Genomic DNA, 14,019 nt, shown 5'->3' with positions numbered 1-14,019 from the left:
ACTTATAAAACATAATTAGCCTTAACTGGTATATCTTAAGACTATAAGATTACACATTTCTCTTCCCATATCCATTTTTTTCTTTGGTTCTCCAGTTTGACTTAAAATTTTCAACCATGTTCTCACATTGGTTTAACATTAACTATCTGAATTTAAATAAAAGGAAGGAAGGAAGGAAGGAAGTAAGAAAGAAAGGAAGGAAGGAAGGAAGGAAGGAAGGAAGGAAGGAAGGAAGGAAGGAAGAAAGAAAGGAAGAAAGAAACCAAAGCGTGCCTGTGACTCAGGAGCTTGTATATGATTCTTTCTTTTCAAGTGCTTTTCTTGTAGTTTTCAGGGTCAAATCTGAAGGGCCAATAGAGGAGACTCCAGCTTACACAGTGTATCAAATCAAAGCCAATTAGCATGAAGAAAGAAATCATGAGGTTTGAAATACAAGAGTCTACCTACCATGTGTGCATTTATGTCCTCATTTCACTCATGTCTTCTTATTTTTAAAAAGCATAAACTCTCATGTGCTCACACTCCCAGTCAGCAAAACCAAAGGGCAGGTTGTATACATCCCCGTGAAAGTGGGACTAAGTTTGAGTTTCTCTTGGATAAATACTGAGGAACAAAATGGCAGGCGGTACGAAAGGTGTATGTTTAACTTAACTGTTTTTTTTTTTTAAATATTTCACGCAACTCTATGTAAGAGACCCAGCAGATAGATGCACATGCTTGCCAACAGCTCCATTCACTTTGACACAGAAAAAACACTGCACATTGTTTACATAGGTAAAAACTGTGCTTCATCACAGTAACAAAAGGAAAAGAAGCTCACAACCACATTGTGGCATTCAAAGTTAAAAGTTGCCATAAAGTTTCAAACTGTGTGAAGGTGGTTATAAATTTAGAAACTATAACAAACATAATATTTTAGAGTCATTTCACTGCTTTGTACTGCATCAAAACATTTCTAAATACTAAAATACTAATTAATATTCACTTTAAGATTAAAAGAATGAAGTGAATATGAATGCAATGACTTCTTAGAAAGCTAAAAAATGTTATATAATCTCACCTAACATGTCAATCCAAAAATAGAGTTACTTGTTTTGTTTTCAACCAAACACCAACCTCATCAGGTCAACTTCCTTATACAAGTGAAACAGACAGCAAGGGTTAGATAATGACACAGGTGAAAACAGTAACGATTATCATTCTAAATGTCACTGTTCAAGATCAGGGATATGAACATGAGGACATGCTACTGGTCCTTATCAATACAACAAAGTCAGAAACGCTTGCTAAGTACCAAGCATGATTCTGAGGCTTTTGCATACCACATTCTAAATCCTCAAAATAGCTGAGATGTGTCACTGCAATTCCAACTGAAGTTGGACAGTTTACCCGAAGCACAAAGTTTTGAGTTACCAAGCCCAGGATTCAAACTCAGTCAGTCTAACTCCAAAGCACAAGCTCTCAGCCCTTTCTGTCCTCCAAAATGCCAATATCTTCCTTCACCAACAGTCTTCCACAGACATGAAGAAGTGTTCTGAAACTCCATAAAAGTGTGCATTTTATACCCTCTTTTAGGAAAATGTATTCATAAATGCATTGCTTCAATGGACTGAAAGCTCACACTTGGGGTCAAGCAAAATGGATTAAAGTCTTAGTCCTGTTGTAAGTAATTGTAAATGGATTGTAAATGTAAATGTAAATTGAAAAGTTCACCTCCTGAAAATGGGATAACTGGCAATTTATGGACTTTCCCTGGAGATCAAATAAGATACCGCATTCAAAGTAGATGGTATAGGGCTGACATGGTAAATTACTCAATAGGATTACTGACATTAGCACTAATATTAGTTCTATTTGTTCTAAGCTGTTTTGAAGAGAGTTGCTTCTAATTTTTGAATTGGACAAATAGTTTTTTCAAAAGAAAGTCTCCTAATATTACATTGTTTGAAAAATTTGTGGGATTGACTCTCCATAACTTACACTAGTAGTCAAAAATAAAGTGTAGTATGTTTCTAGAACAATGGTAAATGTGGACAATAAAATCGTAATGAGAATTGGTTAATCTGAAGCCTCATAAGCTGAAAATTCTTCAATGAACATGACTTGAAATTACTGAGAGCAAGTTTTAGAAACTACATCCAATTCTCATCTTGCGAAGGTTGCTCTAGAGAAGAGGTACGCAGGAAATGATGTAGGCAAGCACAATGCTCAGAAATCAGTGGGGCCACATACATTTTACCTGCAAGACAATGTTGGGAAGCACTTACTTGTATCTGGAGTTTTGTCTTCTGACTTCCCAAATAAAAACTCATATTTTGCTTTGGCAACACTTTGGGAATGTGCTGATGCATTGTTAACCCAAACAAATGTCTCTGCCTGCAGGATGAGAACCAAACAAAGGCATCATTATAATACAACATAACAAATAATAAAAATTACCAAGAATAAAAATTACCCTGGAAGAGAATGATTAAGCCACTGTGATGTATAATCACTTAAAATGAAACAGGAAAAATCAGAATACAATTGGGATACACGATTTCAGCAGTGAGCCCCAGACAAAAAAGGTAATAATGATATACACACATACATATCCATGGGGGAAGAAAAGAACACAGGAAAGGCCTGCCATAACTGTGGAGCAGGTTTATGACAAACTGTTATAAAAAGTGTATGTGGCTATGGAGAGCTCTGTTAGTAATGTGCTTGCCATTTAAGCATATAGACCTGGGTCCAATATCTAGAATTTAGGTTTTAAAAAGCATGGAGGCATGGGTTTATAGTCTAAGCCCTGGGAAGGCTGGCTGTCCAGCATTGACAGTGAGTTCCAGACAAGACCCTGCTCCAAAGTGATTGGCTACTGAAAATGACACCAAGGCTTGACCCCAGGCTTTCACATACACACTCATATACAGCCACCCACATGACCAGGCTTACACAGACACACACACACACACATGCGCGCGCGCACAGTAAGTTCATGTTACTTTTAGCTATTAAAAACTATTTTACAAGCCAGACTTGGTAGCATAAAGACCCCAGTACTTGAGAGACAAAGACAGGAGGATCTCTGAGTTCAATGATAGCCTGGTCTACAAAGTGTGTGCCAGGACAGCCAGGGCTTTTACACAAAGAATCCCATACAAAAATGATTTACTTATGGACTTTTCTGCATGATTAATATCACTCAGTAATATTAATTTTAAAATTTAAAATATTTATCTTTATGGGTTTTGCTGAGCCATACCCAAAAAAAAGAAAGAAAGAAAGAAAAGAAAAAGAAAAAAGAAAAAAGGAAAAGAGAAGAAAAAGTAGTCTTTCTCCAAAAATGGCCACAGCTGTACATCAAAAACACCACGCAGCTGGACAAGGCATACACAGAACTGCCAGCCCTTCCACTGATGCTATCGATCTTAAATGTGAGCATCTTCCCAGTGTCCTCCATAGTTCTTAAAAAACAGCTATTTAAACTAAGGTGGTTCACAACACAGTTTTGAATTCCTAAGACCTCCTTCCTGACTGCTGTAGGGAACTGTCAAAACTGAAATGGTTTCTATTTCTGGCCTAAAATGAAGTTCTGCATGAAATTTGATCTATACACATGAAGGAGTCATTCTCTTGTCTCCATTGTGAGTGAAAACACCCAGATCCCGTTTTCATTCATACGAGTCAGGCTTGCACAGGCATGTACACGAAGTGAGATGGGATGAGATTAGAGAAGGAACACTGTCAATAGCTTTGACTTGGCTGCAGGTGACCTTCAATCCTTCTGAGAATGCTTTCACTGGTTTCCATCTTGGCTATGAAGCATCTATTCTCATGTCTAACCCAAACTGACCCTTCATCCTGAGGGACAATGGTATCCAGGGTTATATGAACAACCAAGTGAATCAGAAATGACTAACAACAATGGAAGGCCCAACTACAATGTCACCATTCCACAACAGGCCAGTCAGCACATAGCAAAGGGGACCACCACTTTGCTCTTTCAGACCGTTATAAGAAGATAACTTGCAGAATTTTGAGGCAGTATTCCTAAAAATACCTCTGCAAACATTTAGTGTTCATAATGTGCAAACATCATCGCTGGAAATTCTTTTTAGTCTGATATGTGTAACAAGTATAGGTTAATTATCCTTTTCCCCAACAGAGAGAAAAATAATCATAATCTGTGTATTTAGAGAGCTTCTGCTAATAAAAGAGGAACTCCCCTAGAGATTCCCACAGAGGGTGACCTAATTTGGAAGATAAGCTTATGAAAACTCTCTGAGAAAGTAATACCTGCAGAAATGATAAGTTTGAGAAGATGGGGAAAGACTCCATAAGTGGGGAGCATCTGAAAATGACTAGCCTATACCTTTACCAAGAGCAGGCCAAGAAGCACCGGACAGGTAAGTGGGCCAGTTCAGAGACCAACAGACAACAGCATGGATCTCAGAAGCCATGATCAAAAGTCACCTGGTGAAGTCTCATCTTCACCAGGTGACTTTTGATTGTCTCAAGGTGACAATAAAAACTAACCAGGACAATGTATATGGAGTCATAATTTCAAGGCTACTTCTCCATGTGCTTAAAACACACTGATCAAAGAAGTTGCCCTCACTCACCCATCAACACCTGGGGCACGTTGTGACAGCAGGCCCTGCACCTTGCCAGGACAGGACAATAGAGTCAACTATGTTAGTGCAGGTATGGGTGAGCCAGCCCCAAAATCATGACTGTGGGAGAGCTGTCCCCATCACCCATCTGTCCTGTGGTGGGGGAGAACTACCCTGCTTCTCCCACCCCCACACATAAACAACTGGGGTATGTGGGGAGCTGTTCCTGTGGTCATAAGTGTGGGAGAGCCATCCCTGACCCCCACTAGCTGCAACACTGAGGGGAGCAGGCCCTGCATCTCTCCAGGGCAGCACAACAGAGCCAACACTGTTAGCATAGGCTAGGTAAGCCAGCCCTGAAAATGTGACCATTGGAGAGCTGTCCCCATTTCCCATCTGGTGGACCAACACTACAGCTGCCCAGGCCCAGACAACAAGGTTATGACTTGGCCTGCACCAACATCCACCCCATCTATGATCTGCTGGAGCATTTGAAGGGATCTGATCCACAGACCCAAAGCTGCAGGATCTCCACAACACAGGGCGACAGCAGGATGTCCAGGAGGGGGTCCAGCATCAACTGCGAAGTAAAGACCAAGGCCCTTGAACCAGACCAATGACTTTGCAATGAATACTTGTAAGTAAAGATGTATGGAAAGAGGGTATGACTTGTAGGGTCGCACAGCAGCTTCCATGATGATATTTTTATTTCCTTCCCTTTCAAAATTTTTTCTCATTTTATTTTCATTTTTTTCTCTTGAATTTTGTTATATTTTGGGGATCTGCAGGGATGGACGGCAGATGTAAGGGATGGGAAATGAATGGGATCAATTTACGTGATAATAAGGTACACACTGAATACATAAATTTTATTTTTTTAAAAAACGCATACTGATACAAGGGTGTTCTCAAACTTTAGTACAAATTAACATAATCCATAACATATAGCACTTATTAAAACACACATTCCTGTGGTGCAATCAAGAGCTTCAGATTCAGTTAGTCCTGGACCTAAAATATCGGTCCAAGACCGATATTCCAGGTGATGCTGATCCCGAAATCACATTGTCTACACCACAGGCCCTGATTGGTGCACTTTTATTGTATGTAAGAATCAATCAGCAATCTTCCTATTGACTGTGCAGACCACATATAGGTATCTATACTTGCAGGCTCTAAAGCTGGCGAGTGAAGCAATCAGTGTTCAGAGCACACTCAGATGCTCACAGAAGAAAGAGTTTTTAAGAGCTGCTTCATCTAGGAGTAACACACATGAAAATGTCTCCATTTAACAAAGTTCCCCATCATTTTGCTATTGTGGGGACCCCTACATCCAGGCACAAATCAAAACACTCATCCCTCCACCTCACTAAGTGAAATAGAATTCCTTCTCACTATATAAGTTCTTATGATTGTGAATCCTACTCATATGCTCTCCCCATGCAAATGCTTTAAAGTCCTCACATATTGCTACAATAATTTTATAAATCTTAGAAAAAACTGTGTTTGAAATAAGCAGCTTGATTAAAGACAGGCATGGTTCAGTAATATATTTTATAATCTGTATTGCTACTTGATTAAAACATTTTGCTTTTTCTCAATTACGTTAGGAACATAAATCTCTTTAATAAGCATACAGAATAGGGGCTGGGGACAAGCTCAGCAGTAGCAGTATGTGTATGTATAGGGACCTAAATGATTTAAATGGACATAAAGGACTTACATATCAAGTTAGGTATGAGAACTAAAATCCAGCTCTGCTAGTATCTGCTACTCCTCAATACTACATAAATGTCTGTACCTAAGACTCCCTGCTGTGGAAATGTATTATAGAAGCTGGAGAGCTGACATATTGGTGATACATGCTTGTGTTCTTGGCACTCAGTAGAGCTAAGTTGGGAAGGTTGGTGATTCAAGGTCAACCTGATGTACATAGTAAGAAACAATCAAAACAATGAAAGGAAGGGGGGAGGGAGCGAGAGAAAGGAGAAGGTAGGGAACAGGGAAAGAGGACAGGAGGGAAGGAGGGAGGAAATGTGGGAGGGAGGGAGGGAAGGAGGGAGGGAGGAAGGGAAGATACAAGAGCAAAAATCCAGTATTACAATGTATATCTTTCATTTGGAATTTAAAACTTCTTAGGCACCAACAAGACACCACAAAGAAAATCCACACTTAATATCATGACACAGGACAAAGCCAAGATTAAGGCACAGTAAGAAATGTTATATGAAATTTCTTTCAAGCTATGTATATTCTGGTATATATGAAACATAAGGTATCTCATTATACATACACAAATATTCCCATACTAAAACTTCCATTAAAATCTAAATACTCCTCATCCCATTCATTCTCAATAGAGATACTAAATCTCTAGTTCAATTTTTGTTTGGGGTTCCTTCTAATTCTGAACCACAATAATTCTTCATATTTCTGAACTACCTTCACAGACTTCATTAAGGAAATGATTCACATTTTTTCCTCTGTGATAAGGTTACAGTGGTGAGATCAACATATAACATGTATGCTGTGCAGACAAGCACAAGAAGGTCAGTAAAGGAAAGGATAGCACAAATAAGATCTCAGCCTAATCGTGACATACTTTCCATAGTTACAAAGTATTTCACTTACATTCTTCAACATACAATGTTATTATAATAACCACTTTCACACAGAAGAAAAAATGCTTCTGATAAGAAAGGACTTCTTTCTCGCTACAAAAAGGAAATCAAAAAAAAATATTTAAAAAGAGGACAAAGCAGAGAACTTTAGAAGGAAAAGTGATTTGCAGTGAAGTCAGCAAGGAAGATTGGAGCCACAGGAGAGAGGGAGGGGATAGAGTGGTCCTTGAGGCAGGGTCTACATTCTCTCCTTTCCTAATTAATTTCAGCTTCAACATGATGGCAAGAAGACTTGAGAGACTCGAAGTCAGTCAGTTGAGTACTATAGGCTGCTCTGGGCTAGAAAACATTAAACTGAATACTATAAAAATAATATTTCACAACTCACTTAAAGTCAATACTTAATTCCAACATTCACATTCCACACTGGATCCTGTTTAATCCCATCGTCCCCATTAACCTAGCAAAAGCAAGTCCACTGAAAACAAGGTACCGTGCACACACCAACCAAATGCAGGCAGGGGCCTGAAGCTCGGGATAACACTGCAGAAGCATTGTTAGAGGTGTTCCTGCCTGAATCATATGTTGAGTAATGCATGCTGAAGCCCTAACTCCATATTTCAAGCACGACTGTATTTGGAAACCATTACAATGAGGACATAAGAACAGGTCCTAACCTAGGATATCTGTGACCTTCTGGGACACAGAGAGATAGACAATGCAACAATCACATGAAGACAAGAAGGTGACCACTTGTAGCCAAGGAAAGGGGCCTCAGCAGTGATAACAGGTGGTCATAGATGGTCCTAGAACTAGGAGACAATTCATTTCTGCTACATAAGCCACTCAGTCCATGTTATGTTAACAGCCCAGCAAACACAAGGCAGCAAAGCTGAAATAACTAAAGGCAAAAAATAAGTTGGCTATGGTGGATACATGGGAAATCTAGATCCTCTTTCAGGGTTCTTAATCTCATTGGTAAGAGAATTTAAGAATAGAGGCAAAAGGAAGCTCAGGGACAATTTCACTAGCATTAGAAAAACCCCAGGGCAGACCAGTTGTAAATTGCAGATGCAGCCCAGGAGGAGGACAGAAGAGAGGGCAGAAAAAGCCATTTAAACTGGCTTAGAGGTCAGACACATGATCATGAAACAATCACATGGGGAGGGGAGATTTAGAGAAAGAATAACAAAGTTCAAAATGCTGGGGAGGGGGTCCAACATGTTAAGGAAAGCATGCTTGGAAAAGATAAGGAAGAAAAAGGAAAGTTACATTTTCCTGAATAATTCATACTTGAGTAGATGTACAAAGAAAGGAAAAATTTAGAAGGAAAAAAAAAGGGTCTAATTATCCTACTTATTTCTTTAGTATGGATTAAGGTAACCTACCTAGAAGTGGTGGGTCCCTTGACCAAAATGAAGGACCAGGCCTTCACCAAAATGTTAGGTCTACACCCAGGCCAAAGCTTCTGTTCTCTTGACCAGGAATTTTTTCTACTTTAACAAGGTGTCAGAATTTAAGCCCCAGCTATTTCATTTTAACTAGAAAAGGAATACGGATAAGAGCATGTACCTTCTATCAATCCACAGAGAGCAATGAGGGTGTGAGGAGATGGGAAGTTGGACACGGTGGTGAATTATTCAACTCTACCTGTAGCCAGCAAGGCTGGGAGACTGGTTGGCTAGAAAGAGCAACTTGGAGAGACCAAGGGAAAGGATTCTTATTCCCATAAGCTATCAGTGCCTACCCAGCACAACCACTGATTTATGTTTACATACTCAGGCTTTGGGTGTTTTAGGGACAGAGGATTTTTCCAAGCAAACAATAAGAACAAAAATAGGGATGATGGTAGGAGCAGGGAGAGAAAGATCACTTGATCATTTGGAATTAAGATGGCAAAATAAACAGACACATCACATCTATGTTATTGTACAAAATCATTAGAAGTACAAAAAGGGGGAATATATATATATGTGTGTGTGTGTGTGTGTGTGTGTGTGTGTGTGTGTGTGTGTGTATCCCATAAGTATACAAAGAGCTATGATACTTTTTAAACAAATAATTTAAGGGCTAGGGTTAGCAAAAGTCTGTAGAAATAAAGAACAAATTCAGGCCATACTCAGACCAGAGAAAGGGAAGTGGCTGCAGGTGGGTGGGGACATATGGTAAACTCATGAAGAAAAGTAAAGTCATAATTAAATTAAATTCCAGAACTCTCTGGTATTATTCAAGTGGACTTTAAATACAATCACAGGTGTCCTGAGGAAGCAAAGAGATATCAAACAGAAGCTGTGTGACAAAGAACAGCAAGGCAGACTCACAGAATAGATGCTAATGTCCTTGACTTTGAAGTGAAGGAAGAGGTCCAGGGCAATGGAATGCATCTGGAATGCAAGGAAACATTATCTCCTAGAGTCCTCAGAGGAACCACTATCAAGCTGGCACACTGAGAGCCTCTAGAACGTTAAGAAAATACACTTGTATTGTTTTAAGCTAAGCTTTTTACAGCAGTCAAAGAAGTGTGCGTACAAATGCACACAACCACGTCTACATTTGTTTGTGCTTTGATTCTGTAAACTAAGGCCATGATTATGATTTATTTTCTGTTAATACTTTTCTGCTGAATCCAAGAACCAATGAGTTATTATTGAAATAATTACAAGACTAACATGGAATTTGTTATCCTACATCATCCTTGTTAATACAGTGTATGCAAATATAATATGGTGATCTTCCACTATAATCAAAACTTCCTGTTGCAATTTAAAAAAAATCTACTACCTAAAAGCATAATAAACTATCCATTCTTTCAGCTGTCCTGGAAAGAAATAGGGAGATTCAATCGTGACATGCACATATGCCTCTATGTAAACAAGAAAAACAAAACCCTGGTGCTTGAAAAGAAAAGGCAGCCTGCCTATTCCCTACAACTATTCCCTATTCCCTGGACAGGCTAATTTTATCTTCCAAAAGTCAATAACCACATCAGGTAGGGACACGGAGCTTCTCAGGAGTAGAGAAGCTAAAAGCATGCAGCAGAAAAGTAGAGGAAGTAAAAGACTAAATCTTTCATTCCTAAAAGTTAGAGATGAACATCAAAATAAAAGGATGGTGCAGGAAAAAGAACACAGGGTCAGAAGACGATGGCAAAAAGCAGTGGTCAGCTCCCTTGCCTGGCCCTTTGCTAGCTTGGCTGCCAGTCTGTTTATAACAGTATGAGCAGAAAGAGACAAAACCTGAATGCATGCCCTTTTTAAAGCCCCTGGAGGTCCATTCTCATTTTCCTACCAGCTGCTGTCTATTCACTATGCCCATTTCCTGAAAGCAGCTCCCATGGGACAAGGGCAAATGGACATTCTGCTACTCCCCAAGGGAGGTGAAAGTCAGAGCCAATGGTCCCATAGGGTGGGAAGCAGTGGCTCCAGAGCACATCCCAGCTTCACACTGCAGTGACTCACAGACCCAAACACATCTTCCACTGAAAACCTTAGCTTTGGCCCATTTCAATTGTCTTCCAACCAAGTGGGAAGATTATATTTCTCCTGAAAGGATCTGAGCCCACCCTAGATATGATTCTAAATTCATAAAACATTAGAGTTTATAAATGGTGATTCTTGATTTATTTATTTAATTCTCTGTTTGCTTGTTTGTTTAAGTATGGTGTAGAATGTTGGGAGTTAAGAAGATAAAATGCTAAACATTCATCTATAACAAAGCTTTCTATAAAGCAAATTCAAGATACCAGTGTCAAGATTTCCTCACAACTCCTTCACTAGTTAACAGGTATTCAGAGAGTTGGGAAGCCTCAAAGAAAGGGTTTGAAAGAAAATCAACAACCAAATACTATTAGCTCACAACATCCCCTCCTCCACCTTTCCCACCATTTCACAATTAGTCATGACAGATGGGTGGGCCCTGTACAGCAAATGAGCAGACACAGTGAGTCAAGTCTCTGGTTTATCTTTCTTTTAGACTTCCCAAACTGGCACCTTTTGCCTTCCTCAGGCTCTGGGTCTATGAACTCCTGATACTTTAAAATTCATAACTGAAGGAAGTGAGATGGAGATTCACATTTAAAAAAAAATAAAAGCAAACACTCTTAAGACTCTGAACTTGCTTGCTGGACTCCATGTTGGCAACCAGAACTCTAGAGTCATCCATACGACATGCAGGGGCCATTCCTGAACCTATGCTAGGAGGGCTGGAGAGCCAAGAACTATCCAAGTCAGCACAGCGTAATCAGAAACGCTGTGAACATTCAAGTAGACTATAAATAAATATTGTTGATAAATGCTCCTCTGTGTATCTTTTTATAAATAGGAAACAGAAGGTACTGAGAACAAGCCATGTGCATAGACTGCAGTAAGATTCCCCATAAAACAGTGTCTATATAATATAGTTGAAGCAAACATGGACACCAACAGAACATGACATCCAGAAAACAGAAATGGACACAAAAAATTCTACCAATTCTCAGGCAAACATTAATTATTTGTAGTCTAGATAAAAAGTTTATTCGTAATTTATCTAAGGAGATAAAGATATTAAAATATATGATGTGGGTAGCCCTGCTAATTCTAAAAATTATGTTAGTAGTTTACCAGTAAAATCATTTCTTCTAACTTCAAGGTAAGTTTTTACTGTTTTAGTTTGCTTTCTATTACTGTGATAAACACCATGGCCAAAAGAACGTTGGAGACAAAGAATCTATTTCAACTAACAGTCCATCATGCAGGGAAGTCAGAGCAAAATCTCAAAGCAGGAATCTAGAAGCAGAAACTATGGTTCTAATCACATAGGAAGTCTGCTTGCTCCCATTGACTCTTCAGATTGCTTTTAAGACCGCATGCCCAGAGGTGGCATCCCTACAGTAAGTGGACTGGCCCTTCCCACATCAATCATTAATCAAGAAAAGGCCCTCATAGACTTGTCTCCAAGCCATTCTGTATTTACTCAAAGGAGGCTGACTGTTGCCTAGCTTGTGTCATGTTGACAAAAAAAAAAAAACAACCAGTATACCAGGATGTAGTAAACAGCCCAGTTTTCAATAACAAATTGTGGACATACCAGCTTCAAGTTACATCCTCATGGACAGTTAACAAATTAAAAAGACTGTAGACAACAAGATAAAGTGACTTGAATCTTGGCTTCCAGAGCTCTTCCCATCTACCTACAAGATCAAACAGTTCCTTCCCAATGTACGTACACCTTTAGCTATACAGAGACACAAACTATCACTTATAATAAATGCCCAGATAGAAACTATCCACTGAAAGAAACAAAATACTTGTTAAAAGTAAATACTTCCTGAAATATATTGTAAAATTTAACAGTTTTTTAATTCTTTGAGAATTTTATTCAATGTATTATAAAGACATGCAACCATGTCCTCCAACTTTTATAATCCTTTTCTCTACTTTCGCAAATCCTGCCCATGAAACTTTGACATGTCTTCCTTAAAAACAAACAAAAATCCATCCATAGTTTTTCACTTAATGTACTCATCACCTCAAATATTTATCATTTTATGGTAAGAATATCTAAAATTTATTCTGATTTTGGAAATGTTAACTGTACTGGTATTAACTATATTTACCCCACACAGATACCCTCCCCCCCAAAAAAAACCCCTCACCATAAGACTTTGTACCCTTTGACCATTCTGCCCCATTCTCAACATCCCTTTCAATTCCCATTCTGTTACTAAATTCCCCATAAAAAAGACTGTATAATTAACATATATATATATGTTAAATATATATATATGTTAAATATATATATATGTTAAATATATATATATTTAACATATATATATATATATATATATATATTCATGTACACCTGGCTTATTTCACTCCCTCACAACACTGTGAGCATATACAACTATAACTTCCCAATTCCCAGTAAAACACAACTTTCTTAAGCTGATGGTTCTTTCAAGACTTTTCAAACTTTCAGGTTCCATTTGACCAGTCACCATTTCAGGTATGTCATGCTCTAAGAAGGTGTCAACTACATCAGCAGAAACAAGTGAGCCAATAAACATGCTTGTGACTCACACTCGAGAAAAACAACCCAAGAGTGAGGCATTCTGGAGCAGTCTTCTACCTGCAGCACACTATGTGGGGTGCTGGTGGGCAAACGCAGAATGCCGAACTACCTGGGTCTACTGCAGTCAACTGGAGGGCCTGCATGGTCACTAACTACAACTACTTCCTCCTCCTCCCCCTCTTCGGCATGCTAAAGTCTGAACGATATCTATTCATTCTAGAACTACATGTGTTATAAAACAGAGTTCAAAAAGTCCTGTGGAACAGCACCACAGTTGATGACAAAGAGCAAAGTCCATCCAGTTTAAGCCACACCCACCTGCACAATAAAGCTACAACCACAAAGTATAGATTAATAAGCACTCCTTATTTATTCCGAGTATGTTCCATGTTTTCAATGGCTTTCAATTTGTGTTCTTACTAAGAACAATGGGTAGACATACAGTTGCTTTGGCACCACCCAAAGCAAGGGATTTAGTGGCACTGGAGAAGCAAGCCCTGCTCTACATGAACTGAAGAGCAGAATGCAAATGCAGATTGTCTCTACTCTTAAACACTAGAGAATAAACGATTCACAACTTTCATAAAGTATATAGGCAACTCCACCCTCACCTCCATCCCACCATCTGCAGATCTGAGAATTAGGTGCATCTATCAAAGGAACACACACACACACACACACACACACACACACACACACACACACACACACACACACACACACGCTAAATTATACTTCACCTGTTTATA

At 39.0% G+C, this 14,019-nt stretch overlaps 1 protein-coding gene across 1 annotated transcript in view; it reads right to left on the bottom strand.

Annotated features, from left to right (window-relative positions):
* Psd3 (pleckstrin and Sec7 domain containing 3) overlaps window positions 1-14,019 on the bottom strand; it is a 358,240-nt gene that overhangs the window by 298,472 nt on the left and 45,749 nt on the right. The window contains exon 2 of the mRNA XM_051181930.1: window positions 2,268-2,376. Within this exon, the coding sequence (XP_051037887.1) occupies window positions 2,268-2,376 (109 nt within the window). The remainder of the gene's footprint in view (window positions 1-2,267; window positions 2,377-14,019) is intronic.

Source organism: Phodopus roborovskii, unplaced genomic scaffold (genome assembly GCF_943737965.1).
Source record: "Phodopus roborovskii unplaced genomic scaffold, PHOROB, whole genome shotgun sequence".
In the NCBI taxonomy this organism is placed as follows: domain Eukaryota; kingdom Metazoa; phylum Chordata; class Mammalia; order Rodentia; family Cricetidae; genus Phodopus; species Phodopus roborovskii.
The sequence above is the reverse complement of the archived record's forward strand: the minus strand, read 5'-3'. Positions and strand labels throughout refer to the sequence as shown.